Below are 18,935 nucleotides of genomic sequence, written 5' to 3'. Positions count from 1 at the left end.
AGATAGAAATAAGCCAGCAGGTGTAGACACCCGTGTGTGTGTGTGTGTGTGTGTGTGTGTGTGTGTGTGTGATGGAAATAAGCCAGGAGGTGCAGAGATCCTTAGCACCCAAGTCCAAACGGGGTTCACGTTCAGCCCCCAAGGAGAAGCAGATGCGTTGGGAGACACTGACTCCTGGGTCACTGCTGTCCCCCAGAGGAGGTGACACTAAACTGCCTAATTCATGCCGCTCGCAGCTCTGGCCAAAAAAAATGCCAAATCCCAAAAATGCGGAAACAAATGGGGAAATATTTTTAATGTGACAGTGTGTTGAGCAAAGTGTCCTTGTCTGTTTTGTGTGTGTTCTCCTCAGACCCACAGAGGTGGGGACATTCCCTTTCCTCCGTCGCACCAGCCAAGCCTGTCACTCCATGCAGCCCTCCCAGGACTTACAGAAATGTTTCTCTGCCTCAGTTCTTACCTCCTTTTCTCAACAGGCCCCACCCCTTTTCCAGAGGAGGTGTCAAGCACCCTTTCATTCATCCTGGGCTGGTGGAAGTCCAACCGTGCCTGCCTTGGGGGGGTCCTCTCCTGGAAGGGATGAGTTGGAATGGGGAGACCATCTCAAGATGTTTTCTGACTCCAGCCAGGCTTCCTTGCTCTGAGCCTGCCCTTCAGCATACGGATCTCCAGCTTCACGTGTCCTATTCCAGACCCTTCCTCAGAGGCGAGGAGAGTGGCTCCCCGGGTAGGTAAGCATTCCCTTGGCCAGGGGACTCATTGGCTCCCGCCCGTAGCTTCCCAGACGTCAAGCTGTGCTGAAGAAGGTTCTGAACAATCTGGTAGCATCCCGTGTCTTGGCCCGCAGCCCAGCCCCCTGCTCATGGGAGAAACTGCCGAAGTCACCAGTCATACTTCCACTTCCTTTTCTTCGCCCTAAGCCCAACTCTAAACTCCCTGCCCTCACCATGTACACTTTCAGCTGCCACTGGAAGCTGGGGACAGAGCTAGAGCTCCCATTCTGAACAGCCTTAGGGAGACAACCTCAGAACGTGCCCACTTACAGGACTCGCCATAGACCACCTCCTTCATGCCAGCATCACACAGATCAAAACTGCCCTCTATACCAAACCACGCCCACAGTTGAAACTCCTCTTGTTTGTAAAGCCATGAGGGTCTCCAAGGAAAAGAAAAAGAGCAAGATCGAAAACCCAGGGAGGCCTGTGGCTTGGTTGCATAGAAAACTCCTCACCCTGAGCTGATGAATGACCAGAGAAAGGCAGGGTAGCCTAATGGTTAGGAACATGATTTTTTTTTTTTTCTTTCTTTTGTTTTTTTTTGATTCAGGGAGACTTGGGTAGGAATTCCGGGTTTGCCTCTGGCTGTGTGATCGCAGGCAAGTTGCCCAATGTTTGTGTTACTTATGAAGTGAGATTAATAACACCCCTATGAAATTACCTGAGAATTGGTTGAAATTGTCTATGCAAAGCCCCCATTTTTGTGCCACTGTGTAGTCCACACCCTGTGAGCTGTATCTGTCGTTGTTTGCCTGAAAACAAGCATGTCCCTCCCCAAGAGTCAGTTGCAAACCCATCCCTTTGTCCCGTCCACACATCTCAGACAGGCCCGAGAAAGGGGAGAGCATCTCTGTACCCAGCTGAGGCAGCCCCTCCCCGGCACCCACGTCATAGATCCTCCTCTCCAGCCTGGACACGCGGCAGCAGCAAAGGCTCCCGGACCCCATGCCACCCGCTACCTGAGGGCTGCTAAACAATCTAGGTGCTGGGGTTTGGGGGAAGAAGACTTGCCAGGTGGGGAAGTCGGGGGCCTGGCTCCTCGGCGGCTCCTCTCCCCCTCCGAGGACTCCTCCGTCCCCCTTTTTCTCATTCTCAGGCTTCCCCTCTCCGGGTTGCTCTGGCAGCCGCATCAGGGGTCCAGGGCGATGTTCTCAGAGAGACTTAGGAGCACATCAAAGGAACGTCAGCGAAGGCGCTGAGACTCTGCAAGGAGTTGACAGACACTTACAGCCTGCACAGTGCCGGGCGGTTCTTTTTCTCAAAGCCAGCCGCCTAAATAATTCACACCCTCCCTTCTGTGTTCACGCAGGGCAATGGTAGAAACACAACCCTGGCACAAGAAACATAATTACAGTTGTGACAGATGTTGTTATTAATCAGGCCTCAGTGTCACCAGAGGGTATTGCATAACCAGCCAATAATGGGCTTTTGGAGCCAACCTTCATATTTACAGGAGCTTTTCCACTGGCGCTCCTGTGGGCATTGCTGGAACACGAGCAGTGTGGTGAGAGCTACGGCCACCGACGTGATTGCAGCTTGCAAGGAAGCAAAGCACCTCACCAGCATGATGTGCTTCCTTGCTGCGGACAGCAGGAAAGCCACAGAAACGAAGCGGGGGGCTGAGCTGGAAATCACCATCTAACGGCGAAGGACCCTTGCCAGGCCTCCCAGGCTTGGCGATGCTGTCACAATCCCAGGGCAAGGTCTCCCTAACTTCCTTAAAGCGAAGCACCCAAGATGGCATCCCGTCACCAGCTGCCCTGCGGACTTAAAGCCCGCGCATACGGAGTCTCTAGGTCTGCTGGATGTCACCGAGTGGCAAAATCCTCTTTCCATCTCGCTCTCTGATATCCAGTTACTGTCTACTTGTCCCTTACAACTCAGCTCAGGGGCCACCTGCTCTGGAAAGCTGTCCGTGACCTGGCCCTCTCCCTTGGCTGGGTTAAGGCACTCCTCATCCCTGCCTCCTTCCACTGTCATTGGTCCACAAGCTTCTCCCTCCTCTCAACATTGTGTGGAGAAAACCCCAGCAGGGAATATTTCAGATGGGAACTGGTAGTTCAGATGTGGCAATAGTTTTGCGGCGTGGCATTCAGGCCCAGGCAGGGACAACCTTAAAATAACTGGTGCTCAGTAAGCATGTATTGAACACACATTGAATCAATGTCAGTTCTGTTTGGTTCCATATTGAAGTTAAAAACAAACAGCAATGAAGACAAAGCCTCTCTGGAGATGTGAAGTTCAAAGCGTGTAACTCAAAGACATTGGTGACGAAGCCCGCAAGGCCCTGGCCACCATGCATCAGGTCCCCATCCGAGACAGCTGTGCCCATGAGGATGTCTGCACATTGCCGCGTGCAATGGCTTCCCATGGCAACACACAGGTGAGTCCTCATTTCCCACCGCTGGGCCCCTGAACGTCGCATCCTGGGAAGAGTCCAGCCTCCCTCTTTCTGCTCTCTCGATTCTGGTGACAGGTGCATGCCCATGCCGGGAAAATGGTCCCCTGTCAACGCCAGCTCTTAGGAGATCAGGCTCAGAAAATAACTGCAGAAAGCATGAAGAAGGCTTGAAGAGCTGTATGTGGACTGTGCACATCATTGTTGTAGATTATTGTAAATGTGCACACAGTAACCACTCAAAGTCAGCCTCACTCGGCTCCCATGAAACAGGCTCTTCTCAAAGCACTGTGTGTAACTCATCTGCCACTGGGATAAATGAACGAAGGACAGACACATAAACCAAATGGATGCTTTGTCATGTCCACCTGGACCAGAAACCCCAGCGGCCTTAGCTCAGAGCTGGACGAGATGGTGTCTGGGTGCCCCTGACCTCTGAGGTCTCTGGTTCTCTGAAGGTTGTGGGATGGAGTTGGGCCCTCCATCCCACAGGAATGACGAAATAGGACAGGAAGGGTGTTATGTCCTGTGATTGGGCTGGATCTGAAAGACACATTAAAGAGAGTGTCTCAAAGCAAGAAGCCATGTCTCACCAAACAGCACGTGTGCAACACATCCACACAATCGCACTTGGCCTAAACACACACATGCACACACACATATGCACACACGCACACACATGCCCACGGGTGCACACACATGCACACGCGCACACACACGCGCACGCGCACACACGTGTGCATGCACACACGCACACGTGCACACACACACATACCCACGCGCACGCACATGTACACACACACGCACATGCAGGCATGCACACACATGCGCACACGCATGCACACACATGGGCATGCACACCCACGCACACACAGGCACACACGTGTGTGCACACACACACACCAGCACTGGTCTTCAGACGTGTGCTCACACACCAGCCTTGTATCACTCATAGCCTAGGGGTGATGTTAGGCCCACCTAGCATGGTGGGGAGGCCTCGGGAAACTAACAATTACGGCGGAAGGCAAAGGGGGAACAGGCCAGTCTTCACACGCCTGTTTCCTGAGACATATGCCCAGGAGCACTCACCCCCGCACCCACATGGCTCCCACGCAGCTTCACACAGCTGCACACTCTGTCCCCATCAGCACGCACCCGTACGCCGCTCCCTTACACATGCCTATGACTCATATTCACACACACTACAACGCCCACTTCCCCACACATGCCGCACATGCTGGAGCTCTTGGAGACTTGTCTAGTTAGCTCGTTAAGTTAAACAGGAGAAACAAGTGTGTCATTACAGTAGAAATGCAAAAAAAAAATGACATTTTATTTTCAAATATGCTTTTAGTTGCCATGGCAGTCCCAGCACCATGAAAGTTGTGATTGGTGGTAAATGCATGTTTCAAAAAGCAGCAATTTGCTCCCCATGTGCAGAAACTTCTGTATATGTTGAGTCCCCTCTCCTGTCGGGTCCCTCCAGGCACCGTGGACATCAGAGCAGGGCACCCACATAAGAACTGCCGGGAGCTCTCTGCAAGGGTGTTCCAGGCTGATGGTCGCCCGGCTTCTGAGCCCAATCCACTTAATGACTTGGAAGCTGCCCACAGCTCTGAAGGTGGCAGATGCCCGTAAGGAACAATTGCCCCTGCTGCTCAGCCAGCCTCTGGTGCCCTCACTGCAGCACTTGGGATGCGCCATAGAAACACAGAACCAGGGGACCCAAAATGGAGCTGGCCCCTGTAGCCAGAGCCATCTCTCCAGAATTCCCCTCTCCCAGTCACAGCTGCCTGCTGCCATGGTAATGGGGGAAGCCAAGCTGCCCTGCACAAGCCGGTGTGACCGCCCATGACCAACCAGTAAAGCACCCTAAGCTGGTATCCGCAGAGAAGACAGACCTGCATCTTCCCCCCATTTAACGGGAAGCTTCTCCAAGACAGGCACCTCCTGAGTTCCTGTGGCCTTATGCATCTTGGGACCCAACGTGCATTTCCTGATAAGCTTCCTTGTCCCCAAATTAACTGGTTACCTCATTTCCTGATGCGATTCTGAAGGGGGAGTAATTTCCAGAATTTGTCCTCTAAAGTCCATTTGCAAATTGCCTTTGTAATCATCATCTGAAAGGCCAGCTGGGAGGGGCTGGATTTTTGAGCCCCCGTCTTGACGTTAGAGCTTTGGCTAATCCCTAGACCCACACGAGGGTCCTCCTCAGCTCTTGTTTTCTTCCTTTTTTTTTTTTTTTGTGTGTGTGTGAGACGGAGTCTTGTTCTGTTTCCCAGCCTGGAGCGCAGTGGCGTGATCCCTGTTCACTCCAGCCTTCACCTCCCAAGTTCAAGCCATTCTCCTGCCTCAGCCTCCAAGTAACTCGGATTACAGGTGCACGCCACCACACCTAGCTAATTTTTGTATTTTTAGTAGAAACGGCTTTCACTATGTTGGCCAGGCTGGTCTCAAGCTTCTGACCTCAAGTGATCCGCCCGCCTCGGCCTCCCAAAGTGCTGGGATTACAGACATAAGCCCCCGCACCCAGCTCCTTGTCAGCTTTTCAGTCAGTCTTTTAGGGCTCAGACCAGTAGGAGGTGCTCTTATCCACCCAAAAAGTGATTCAGCCTTGGGTCTACCCTTCGAGTTCTCCATCACCTGCATCCCTTTTACCAACCCATAATATTCAGAGAATGGTACAGTGATGGGGTTAAGAACATCACTAATCAAATTAGACCATGCAGTTCAAATCCTGGCTCTGTCACTTAGGGGCTGTGTGACCTTGGGCAAGTTACTTAACCTCTCTGGGCTTCAGCTTCCTGATCTGCAAAATGGACCTGATAATAACAACACCTACCTTTTAGAGCTATTGTGACATGTTAGGCACAGAGCAGGCGCTACATACGCTAGCTACCTGATGTGGTTTGGATTTGTGTCCCCACCCAAACCTCATGTGAAATTGTAATCCTCAGTGTTGGAGGTGGGGCCTGGCACGAGGTGATTGGATCACAGGGCAGATTTTTCCCACTTTCATGCTGTCCTTGTGATAGCGTTCTCGTGAGATCTGGCTGTTTAAAAGTGTGTGGTGCACACATTCGCACTCCTAAGTGGGTGCTGAACAATGAGAACACATGGACACAGGGAGGGGAACATCACATACCAGGGCCTGCGGGTGGGGGGCAAAGGGAGGAATAGCAGTGGGTAGGGGGATTGGGGAGCGACAGCAGTGGGTGGGGGGAATTGGGGACGGAGAGCATTAGGATAAATACCAAATGTAGATGACGGGGCGATGGGTGCAGCAAGCCACCGTGGCACGTGTATGCCTATGCAGCAAACCTGCACGATCTGCACGTGGACCCCAGAACTTACAGTACGATAAATAAATAATAAATAAAACAATAATGTGTGTGGTGCTTCCCCCCTTCTTTTTCCCTCCCGCTCTGGTCATGTGAAGACATGCCTGTTTTCCTGTCACCTTCCACCACAATTTTAAGTTTCCTGAGGCCTCCCCAACCACGCTTCCTGTAAAGCCTGCAGAATCGTGGACCAATTAAGCCCCTTTTCTTTGTGAATTACCCAGTCTCAGGGATTTCTTTACGGCAGTGCAGTAGCAGACTAATACGCTATCATTCTCCATTTTTTTCTTTTGCACCAATAGACAGTGACGGAGCTCCTTCTCTGCTCAGAAGGACGCTGGACTGGGTACAGAGTGGATGGAGGTGGGACGTGCAGAAGTGAAGCCACCACAGATGTAGCCTCACAGAGCTCAGAGTCAAGCTGGGAACTCAGACACAAACACACGGAGCAGAGGAAGACTGTCCCAGCTCCTTCAGTCTGAAGGAGCAGCTTGTTCCTGAGGGCATCCAAGACAGGGGGCTTTGCTTCTCCCCTCTGTGGCACTCGGGGTACACATGTGCACTGTGTGGCACTCAGGCCCAGACAGGGGCAACCTGAAAATAACTGGTGCTCAATAAACATGTATTGAGCACACATTTAATCAATGTTAGCTCCCTTTGGCGCCACACTGAAGTTAAAAACAAACCAACCATAGGCCCAGCATGGCAGCGCACGCCTGTAGTCCCAGCACTTTGGGAGGACGAGGCAGGTGGATCACCTGAGGTCATGAGTTTGAGACCAGCCTGGCCAACATGGTAACCCTGTCTCTACTAAAAAAAACAAAACAAAAATTAGCCAGGTGTGGTGGCTCACGCCTGTAGTCCCAGCTACTCAGGGGGCTGAGGCACAAGAATCACTTGAAACCACAAGGTGGAGGCTGCAGGGAGCCGACATCATGCCAAAGCCTCTCTAGAGATGTGAAGCTCAGAGAGTGTAACTGGAAGATGCTGATGATGTTGGCGACAAAACCAAGAAGGCCATGGTCACCATGGATAAGTAACTTTCTGTATAAATTTATGGGATGAAGGCGCAGTTTTGTTATGTTACATGCAAGGATTGCACAGTGGTCACGAAAATACATACAAATGACCACCAAACATATTCCTTTCTTTTTCTTTCCCTTTTTTTAGCCTATAAAGACACATGCATAAGCACACTCACCCAGCTGCAGAGACCTAACAGAGAAGCTGCCGAAGCCTGCACTGTCGCCCAGCCTGGAGTACCGTGGCGCAACGCAGCTCACTGCAGCCTCGACCTCCCGGGCTCAAGCAATCCTCCCACCTCCAGCCCCGAGTAGCTGGAACTACAGGCGAGCGCCACCACTCCTGGTGAATTTCTGTATTTTTTGTAGAGATGCAGGTTGGTCTCAAACACCAAGAGTCAAGCAATCTACCCACGTCAGCCTTCCAAAGTGCTGGGATTGCAGGTGTGAGCCGCTGCACCTGGCCCCAAGTATACTCTCACGTGGACCTCCGCGCCAGCCTACGAGGAAGGGAGGCATATGTATACAGTCTGAGCCACTGGCCCCTCATCACTCCGGCCCTGTGACCTTCAGCAAGCAGTCTGGTGCGTGGGTTACAAGCAGAGTCAGCATGCCAGTCTGTCATGTATTTCATCCTGTTTGAAGTGTCTAAAATTCCAGTCACTGGGAGCAGGATTGAGCTGAAAATCTAATGTGTACAAATGGAGGGGATGGGCCTGCATTGCTCATGGGCGTAAATAATTCATGAGGGTTAAATGATTTTATTTAGCCTCTGGGAGTCCCAGGGAACAGTGGTTCCCAGACTGTTACCCAAAGACCCAGTTCAAAGAATCACCAAGGAATGCTCCCTCCGTTTTAACCACACTGGGCATCAGGTTAGAGTCTTTTGCATCCCGTGGTCTCTGCCAGATTTTACAATTGTTGAGGGTCATGTTATAATCCTAATTTTTCCCCCTGTAATGCTTGATAATGGGTCTGCACGTGGTCCTTTCCTCTAAAACTCTGCAACGATGCACCACATTCAACCCACAAGTAAAATTTAGTTTTGTTATGACTGAATGTGATTGTTGTCTGAAGATATCTTTTGGACAAAATGTTACATGGTATGGGTCATGCCATATGGTGTGTAATGGGGTACAAGTTTCTGACAAAAAAGAGGTGGGAGCAGAGTGTGAGCTCCAGCCTGCCCCACAGCTGAGCGCTGCATTTCCCGGAATACGGGAGCCCGGAGCTCTTTAGTATGTAAGAGAGGTTGTCACATCTACTCAACTGCTTATGAGCAATGAAGTCTCATCATTTCACTTGTGTTTACTAACTCTGCAGAGGTGACTGTTGACCATCATTTTAAATATCTTAATGCTAAAAAGTATGTCTTCAAAAGCACACCAAAAAATCTAAAACTGGCTGGGCGTGGTGGCTCATGCCTGTAATTCCAGCACTTGGGGAGGCCAAGGTGAGCAGATCACGAAATCAAGAGATTGAGACCATCCTGGCCAACATGGTGAAACCCCGTCTCTACTAAAAAGATAAAACTTGGCTGGGCGTGGTGGAGTGCACCTGTGGTCCCAGCTGCTCAGGAGGCTCAGGCAGGAGAATCACTTGAACCAGGTAGGTGGAGCTTGTAGTAAGCCAAGGTCGCGCCACTGCTGGTCTAGGACATAGAAAATGTCCATGGAATTCCTTGAAAGATGCAAAAGTGAAATCCTTCTATGTGATGTAAAAATGAAACCTGTTTTGCCCCATCTCTGTCTAAAACCAATTAGATGTCATCATGAAAATAAAATATATATACAGACAAAGCCAAAATTCCAAGCCCACATCTGAAAACTGAAATTAGCTCCTCAAAAGCACATCCGTACAATCCTTCAAGTGAGACTTCTCAGGAGCCCTAATGTGCCTTCATGTCCCAGCTTAGGATCACATAAGCAAAACATCCTAAACCCTAGTTCTTCAGAAGGAAAGTCAAGACCTATGAATGGCTCACCTCAATTAAATTAACACTGAAAATCGTAATAAAATAGAAAACAATATACGTTTCCTGAACATGAATACACATACCTCCATATCAGCTCACAAGCCATCACCCTACTTCTTACTTTCCAGGAAGCATTAGAGACTTTATTGCTAAAATCAGAAAAAATACAAGGATGTTCACTCTCTCTTCTACTGTCAACATTGCATTGTAGGCATTAACCAACATGATTGGACAAGCAATTAGAGGCCTAAGATGGCAAAAGAAGAAATAAAATAAAGCGATTTAAAGGTGATATGGTTATATGTCTGGAAAATCCAAAAGAATCCATGGAAAAACTATCACAAATAATAGGTGAATTTAGCAAAGCATTAGAATATAAGCTCAACATACAGAGCTTAATAGGATGATGTGTAGAAAGAATGTTGAGTTAGGAGGTAATGTATGAGCAGAACCTATTTATAACAACAAACATAAATAAATCAAAAATTTTACAGATTTGAAAAAAAACTATATCAAAGGGAAAAAGTGAAGCAATTCCTTAAAATAGAAAATAAACTGAAACATAAAAACACAACTGTATTTCAAGTTAATGGCTTAACTACAGAGAAAATCTTTTTTTTTTTTTTTTTGAGTTACTTTAAAACAAAATATTGTGACTGGGCTTTCCAAGTGAGACATAGTCTCAGGACAGAAAGAACCACAAAGAAATCATACATAAGAGACTCATGTAACAGCATTAGTAACCAGGATTTTCCATGTTAGAGAAAAGAGCTATAAATATAACAATTTTAAGGTTAGGTAAAAACTCTGAAATCTAGATTGAATATCAGTGTGAACTACTCATAATTTCCTTTTTGACTTTAAAAAAACATGGACATGTCAGTTTTGTCACTGAAAAGATGTCAAGGTATAAAGCTCAGGCAATGAGCACCCAAATTGTGGTCTCTAAATACCAATTTCAGCAGAGTAACCAGTCCCGCTGGAGGAAATAGGAAAAGTCAGCTGGAACTTCCTGTGAGGCCTAAAAGTGAGTAAGCTCTCAGTGATGCCAAATGAGAGAGAAACCAACTTGAAGACACATCCAATGACCAAATATGGTACAACTCATTATCCTGAAAACGAACATGAACATAATTGCTAAGGCCTCAAGTTAATTACTGTTTTAAAAGTAATAAGTAAGAAAAGAACCAAACAATTGTCCTCCCTTTTCCATACAGATTATATTACAGGGTAGCCAAATAGTTGACAAAGCAAGTCTGTTTCAGAGAGGAATCACAAACCAATAAAGAAAAGATCTTAGATTAGAACATGGCCATTTTGCTACCTCTAATGAAATAGTGGACCTAGGTAATGATTGTATGACGTTGTTACAGCAATTGTTCTCACGGTTTTCTATGCAGTGATGGGTCAGTATCCACTGCAAAGTAAGTGGCAAGGAAGTTGTTACTAATAATAGTAACCCAATTTAGGGGAAAGTATGGGCTGGGTACAGTGGCTCATGCCTGTAATCCCAGCACTTTGGGAGGCCGAGGCAGGCGGATCGCCTGAGGTCAGGAGGTTCAAGACCAGCCTGACCAACATGGAGAAACCCCGTCTCTACTTAAAACACAAAAATTAGCTGGGTGTGCTGGCGGCCATCTGTAATCCCAGCTACTCGGGAGGCTGAAGCAGGAGAATCACTTGAACTCAGGAGGTGGAGGTTGCAGTGAGCGGAGATCATGCCATTGCCCTCCAGCCTGGATGACAAGAGACTCCATCTCAAAAAAAAGAAAAAAAAAATCTATGTTCTCAGTTTCCCACAGTTGTCTGCTAAGTTGCTGCAAATAGGCCACAGGAGTGCCGAGCTAGTGACCCAGCCCTCCTCAGCCCTCCCTAGCCCTCAGGGGCCACTAGGCCATCTTGGCGGGGTCCCTCTGGCCACCGAGCCGCCTCTCTCACTACCTGGAGCGTTTCAGAGACGTTATCACCTCTACTATGTGCCGTGACCTGAACACAGTTGGAAAACACAGCACTCTATGGCTTCTCAAGCACGTCAGGAACTTTGGTGGCCAAGAGCAGTATCTTTGCATTTAACTGCACAGAATTCTGTCCTGAACCCAGGTTGGGTCCTGGCCCCCTGCTCCCTGCCCCGTGTTCTCCTCACTGGGGCGAGGTACTGTCCACAGAGCAGCCAGTCCACCTCCTGAGGCCACGTGGGAGCTTGTCTCCAGACTATGAAAGTACTCAGATGGCTCCCAAGTGAGGACTCAGAGTGCTGATGACCGCATGGACCCCCACCTGGCCCAGCAGGGGCCTAGCTGTCACCTGTATGCAGCTAAGCCCACCGTGCCCTTTAGCTTCTGTGCCCACCCAGGGGCAGCTGCCGGAGGAGTCGCCCCAACCCTTGTCCCCTCACCCTGCCCCCACGGAACCTGCTTTGGGAAAAACAAACTGTAACAATAAAAAGCCCCACATTCCAAATCAAGCTCTTGTCAAATTCCCTTGTCTCCAGTCCAGGAAGTTTCTAGAAGCAGTCAAACCACAGGACAGAGAAGTACTGGTGGCCCAGCTGTCCCTGGAGAAGCCATCTCCCACCTCCAAAAGGAAGTGCCCAGACTATGGAGGCCCCAGCCGCAGGCCTGGCTTTCCTGGTAGGACAGTGTTTGGGGTCACCCATCTGCCTCCTGGAGCAGCTCGTCCAGCTCTGAGAAGGCTCTTTTACGGCTGTGCCAGCTCACTCTAAGCCCACCCGGGGCAGACCAGTGGCTGGTGACCACCTTCGGACCTGGGCTCACCCCAGGGATTTGCACTGACAGGTACACTGGCAGAGATCACAGAGGCAGGTTCTGTTACATCCACTCATACACACTCATACATATTCTCTCTCTCCACACATACACACATATAAACATTCACACACACCACACGCTCACTCACACTCACACTAATGCACATACACACCACATGTACACACACATGTTCATACATACACTTACATCCACATACATTCACACTCATCCACACACATCCACACACACCCACAAACATACACACTCATACATGCACACTGCACATGCCCAGTCTTACACACCTATATAAACTCAGACTCACACATCACACATGGACACACACACTTATGCATGCTCACACCACACACACATAAGCACACACACACACATACACTCATAAACACACACAAATGCACACTTACATGCTCATACATGCATGTACACATATACACAACACACACACTCCCATACACACATATACACAGTAACACATGCACACACACTCACACACATAAACACTACACATACACATATACACTCACTACACATACACACATATACACTCACAGTTATGCACACACACGCACAGCACATATACACATGCAGACAGACTCATGCCCATATACACGCACACTACGCATACACGTATACACTCACATGCATACACATACACTCACAGTTATGCACACTCACACGCACAGCACATATACACATGCACACACTCATGCACATATACACACACTCACTACACATACACATATACAATCACACTTATGCACACTCACATGCACAACACTCATTTACACACACATGCACACATTCATACACATACACATACTGTACACATACACGCACAGCACTTGCAAACACTCCTTATGCACATTCACATGCATGGCACTTACACACACATAAACACACACACATCCACATACATCACACACATATGTATACACACATACATGCACACACACACTCTTACATACATAAACACACACACACACCACACACACCACTCTCACATACACATCCTCACATACACTCCGTCTTCCCTCTGTTTCCATGATGTCTGCTGTCTCCAAGGCTTTCTGGTTTTGAGTCCCCCGCTAAAATTAAAATGCTCCTGAGAGTAATTAAGCTTTGGCAGCTAATGTCTTAATTACCCACTAACACCATATTTACCATCACCCTCGCCAGGCAGGGGCAGTGAGCTATGAGGCCGATCCACTGGCCGGAGACAGACTATGGGAGACCCAGCATCCTGAAGCTTGGCAGGAGGCTCAGGAGGGCCACGACTGAGCCACAGGCTCATGGATCTCTTTGAGCCCTGGGGTCCGACTCCTTCATTCTCAGCACCCACTGCAATGCAGTGCCCTTACACAGGGCTTAAAAGTATCCACTAACATGAAGAGTGACCTACAAAAGACACTGACCGAATCAACTGCCGGCTCTTCATTGGGCAGAGTGAGACGGAGAGGCTGAGCAGCTTCCAAGGGCCACACAGCTTCTCTTGCAGGCCGGAGACCCTCTTGATAGGCTCATTCAGCACAGCCGGAGAGAGGTGCCAGGTGACGGGAGGCCGAGGTTAATCAGACAACGGGCGTTTGAGAAGCATCACTGCTGCTTGGTGTCCTCACCTGGAGGACGTGAGTGAGGTGCCCCGTGCAATGGGATTGGCACACCTGACTACTCAGAAGGTTGTGGTCTTGGGTTGCCAGCCCGCCAAAAACATCCTGCCTCCCCGACTCTGCTTTCCATCTCAAATGTCACAAAAATTAAGCACCAGCCAACAAAATCAGGATGCAGAAACCACAACCAGTTTGTGTGGATTCACCTGAGCCAGGGTGGGAGGCAGTGAATTAGAACCAGAACCAAAGGTGACAAGGAAATCAATTGCAAGTCTGCGGTGGCTTCCCACTGCTGTCCCAGCTGCCGAGGGCTCCTGTCGCATGGTTCTTGGTTACCAGCCAGCATACTTTTACCAGCACTGGTTCCTAAGTGACTATTTAATCATGCATTGTGTGTTTGAATGTATTCATTATATTTTAATATGATTATATTCAATCCAGTAGACGGAAACTGATTTGTCCAGATGTATAATTATTTTCTAAATGCTTATACTTCTTGATGGCAGAGTTGGCAGAGACTTTGAGAAAGAAGAGGAGTCCATTAGCTTTTCACGTTCATTAGCCATGGTTGTGAGAGCCTCCTTAGTGTGTTCAAGGTAATCCACGCTGCCCTGGGACACCTCGGCCTTAAACGCCATCACAGGGGTCTTGTGTTTTCAGCCCCACGCAGGGAATCACTGGGGCTCTAAGTTTCACCTGGAGCTCCTCTCTCTGATGAGCTGTTTTTCCCTGTTCCTCTTTTTGTTTTTGTGTTTTAACATTTCAACTCTAGTTAGATTTTTAACATTTCAACTCTAATTTAGACTCAGAAGATACGTGTGCAGGTTGGTTAAATGGATGTACTGTGTGATGCTGAGGTTTGGGGTAAAAATATTCCTGTCACCCAAGTGGTGAGCATAGGTAGTGCCTAACCAGTAGGTAGTGTTTCAGCCTCTGCCCCTCCCTCTCTTCCCTCTCTAGTAGCCCCCAGTGTCTGTCTGCCCATCTTTATGTCCACGTGTGCCCGGTGTTTCTCTCCCACTTGTGAGAACAAGCAGTATTTGGTTTTCTGTTCCTGCATTAATCCGCTTAGGATAATGGTCTCCAACCTTATCTATGTTGTTGCAAAGGACATGATCTCATTCTTTCTTATGGCTGTGTAGTATTCCAGGGTGTATATGGATCACATTTTCCACTGATGGCCTCCTATGTTGGTTCATTGCCTTTGCTCTTACCAATAATGCTGCGATGAACATACAGGTGCAGGTGTCTTTTTGGTAGAACAAATTATTTTCCTTTGGGTTTGGGAAGGGGCTCTGCCCAGGTGACTGCCTCACTGCACCCTCCAAATGTCCTGTCCCAGGATTCCGTGGGTTACCAGAGAAGGAAGACCTGAAGAGTAAGTCTTCCTTCTGTGGTAACCCACGGAATCCTGGGACAGGGCGCTCGGCCACCATATTTTCCTCAGGATCCACGACTGGACTGGCTCAGGCACTCCTCTAAGGCTGGGTTTGAGGGGCACTGGTTCACCCTTCTTGGCTCTGACTGAATGAATACAGGTGTCCCAGAAACCTTTCCCCAGCGGGCCTTAGAGTCATCCTGATACAGAACAGCTGGGCTCCTGGCTAACCTCCCCCAAGCCTGGAACCTCAGCCCTAAGTGGAAACAGCTGGCCTGATTTTCTTCCCAAATGATTGCCTTATTGGCCTGCCACGCACCTATGCTATGCCCATGAAGAGAAAACAGAGCAACACGGTGGCTTACCAGCAAGGAACTTCCCCGAAATCAGATTCCTGATGTTAAATGTTATTTAACTTCAGTAGTTTTTAGGGTACAGGTGGGTTTTGGTTATCTGGATGAGCTCATTGGCGGTGATTTTTGAGATTTAGTGCACCCGTCACACACCGTACCCAAGATGCTGTCTGTACCCCTCGCTCCACTCCCGGCCTCTCCCCACCCCGAGTCCCCACAGTCCATCAGCTCACTGCATGCTTTCCGCCCTCATAGCCCAGCTATGAGCGAAGTGACTCAGGAGCGGAAACCAAAAGGATAATTCTAATTCTTCACCCTTCGTGTAAATCCTCGCCTTCTCCCAGTGGTTTTTCTCTCTTCATCAACCTTTCTGCTTTTAACATCTTATCTTCTTGGCTTTATCTTTTACGTGAACTCTCATGGTGTAATTTCATCTTTATTTTATAACATGCATCTTATTTCAGATCATAAGATTTCATTTTATCCCACTTATTAATGAGAACATGGGGTATTTGGTTTTCCATTCCTGAGTTACTTCACTTAGAATAATGGCCTCCAGTTCCAGCTAGGTTGCTGCAAAAGACATTATTTCATTCCTTTTCATGGCTGAGTAGTATTCCACGGTGTATATACACCACATTTTCTTTATTCACTCGACAACCCACAGGCATGAAGGTTGGTTCCACATCTTGCGATTGTAAATTGTGCTGCTATAAACATACATCTGCAAGTGTCTTTGTCATAGAATGACTTCTTTTCTTTTGGGTAAATGCCCAGGAGTGGGACTGCTGGATCAAATGGTAGACCTACTTTTAGTTATTTAAGGAAGCTCCATAAGCAGTGGAGATGTGCTTCCTTTCCGCCACATCAACTACAACATCTATTGTTTTTGGACTTTGTAACTTTGACCATTCTTGTAGGAGTAAGATGGTATCCCATGTGGTTTTGATTTGCATTCCCCCAATGATTCTCGATGCTGAGATTCTTGAGTAGCCACAAGCCCCCTGGCTGTTTATTTTGATAAAAGCTTTTCAAGGTGGCAGCAGCAGCTGATAAATAAAGCTGCAGGGTCCCCAGCATCCTTTAATTCTTCTTGCTGAGTGACACCATCCTCTGCAGAGGGATGGCTTAGTTTAGGACACTCTAAGAACTGGTTACAAAGCCACTTCCCTCCTCCTCTGCAAGTGCTTCCAGCTGACTTCTTAAAATATTCCCTCCAAGTGAGATTCCATTTATACAAATTATCATTTACCTGTTTCATTCTTATTGTTCATCCTTCATGGAAATCTTCACCTTTTCCTAAGTGTTTCTCTCTTGTTCAGCCTTTCAGCTTTTGACATCTCATCTTCGTCTTTATCTCTTACATGAACTCTCACTGTGTCATTTTGTCTTTATCTTACCAGATTCGTCTTATTTCAGATTGTAAGATTTCATTTTGGCCTGTAATCCCAGCACTTTGGGAGGCCGAGGCGGGTGGATCACTTGAGGTCAGGAGTTCGAGACCAGCCTGGTCAACATGGCAAAACTCCATCTCTAAGAAAAATACAAAAATTAGCCAGGCATGGTCCCAGCCACTCAGGGGCTAAGGCATGAGAATCGCTTGAACCTGGGAGGCAGAGGTTGCAGTGAGCCAAGATTGTGCCACTGCACTCCAGCCTGGGAAACAGAGACTCCATCTCAAAAAGAAAAAAAAAAAAAGAAGAAAGAAAAAAGATTTTATCTTATTTCATCTTATCAATTTCACCCAATCTTCATCTTCAATGGATGGAATTATTCAGATTTGTTCTTGTATTGTATTTTCCTTTAGTCTTTATTTCTTCTAATTTTTCTTTCAATTTCAAGTTTTAATTTTCCTACTTTCTACAATTCCTGTATCCCTGGACAAATATGCTTCTTTTATTTCCCTTCTTTCTTCTTTCCTTTTTAATTTTGCCTTTCTGAGTAGCACAGAAAGCCTAGCCCCAGGGCAGGGACCAGCACAGAGGCAGGGCAGGAGGTTTTCCTCCTTCACAGCTGTCCCTCAAGCTGTCTGTCCTCCAAATAGACCTCCAGACCATCCAAGGCTGGCTTTCCAGGTAACCTCACCCCTAGGAGACCCAGAGATACCACCCCTGGGTCAGGGTAGCTGACCAGACTGGTCTTAAACCCCTAGCCTCAAGAGATCCTCTTGCCTCAAACTCCTGAGTAGCTTCCTTTTTTATTTTCTACCTTGATAAGTTGAGGCCCATTTTAGATGAATGGCAACATTCACAGGACTCAGGTGGATTTAAGGCTGGGCCCATCTCTGAGGTTTCTCTCCTGAGCCTGAGGACGCGACACAGTGAACGATCAATCCACAAGCTCTGGGACTTGTTGGCACGATTCCCCCCCAGGTATCCATGTTGCTAAATCCCCCTAAGGACCTCAGAGAGGGGTAGGTTTTTTTGTTTGTTTGTTTTTGTTCTTGTTTTTGAGACAGAGTCTCACTCTGTTGCCTGGGCTGGAGTGCAATGGTAAAATCTCAGCTCACTGCAACCTCCACCTCCCTGGTTCAAGTGAGTCTCCTGCCTCAGCCTCTCAAGCACCGAGGATTACAGGCACACGCCACCACACCCAGCTAATTTTTGTACTTTTAGTAGAGACAGGGTTTCACTATGTCAGCCAGGGTGGTCTTGAACTCCTGACCTCAAGTGATCCACCTGCCTCGGCCTCCCAAAGTGCTGGCGTGAGCCTCTGGGCCTGGCCTGCTGCTCAGTTACTACCAGCCCCACGTGCCCATGGCTGAGGCCAGGCTCCCAGTCAGTGCCACGCCTCAACAGTCATGAGTTCCAGCACAGCTCCAGTCCATCCATGACTGTGTGAGTATCTTCCCATCCTGAGGGGTCGGCCGTTCTGAATTATAGAAAGTAGTATACCTCACTGTTACTGTTGCGGCCAACATGGATTGACAGTGCCTTGGTTCTGTCGAGCAGGCAACAGGCCATCCCCTCATTACCATATCATCTGAGTCTCACAGCCGCCCTGTGAAGTAGGAGGTTTTTGCATTCCTGCTAAAAGATGACGTTAAGGGGGTTACGAAGCTTGCAGAATTTGAATGTGCAGATTCTTAAGATTGCAGATTTGAATCCAGACCTCTCTGCACACAGAGTCCCACATCTGAGCGGCCACTCCGTCCCTCAGGGAGGTGGCTACCTGTTGGCTTTGGGAAAGAGATTCCAAGAATTACAACCAAACTCCCCCTCATCCCAGGGTGCCCTCGGAGGAAGCCAAAGACAGAAGGAAGCACAGCTAAGAGGATGCAGAAGCCTCAGGGTGCAGGT

At 48.4% G+C, this 18,935-nt stretch overlaps 1 protein-coding gene across 3 annotated transcripts in view; it reads right to left on the bottom strand.

The window, feature by feature from the left end:
- Positions 1–18,935, bottom strand: part of CALN1 (calneuron 1) — a 623,445-nt gene that overhangs the window by 584,917 nt on the left and 19,593 nt on the right. Inside the window, exon 2 of one of the 3 annotated variants that reach the window (XM_017509722.2) lies at positions 1,788–1,979. The exons of 1 other annotated variant lie outside the window; for it this stretch is intronic. In XM_017509722.2, coding sequence (XP_017365211.1) covers positions 1,788–1,906 — 119 coding nt within the window. In that variant the 5' untranslated portion in view covers positions 1,907–1,979. Of the gene's footprint in view, positions 1–1,735; positions 1,759–1,787; positions 1,980–18,935 lie in introns of those variants that run through there. One more of the 3 variants, XM_037731770.1, reaches the window with a different exon arrangement.

This window comes from Cebus imitator, unplaced genomic scaffold (assembly GCF_001604975.1).
Source record: "Cebus imitator isolate Cc_AM_T3 unplaced genomic scaffold, Cebus_imitator-1.0 Scaffold419, whole genome shotgun sequence".
NCBI classification, from domain to species: Eukaryota; Metazoa; Chordata; class Mammalia; order Primates; family Cebidae; genus Cebus; species Cebus imitator.
The sequence above is the reverse complement of the archived record's forward strand: the minus strand, read 5'-3'. Positions and strand labels throughout refer to the sequence as shown.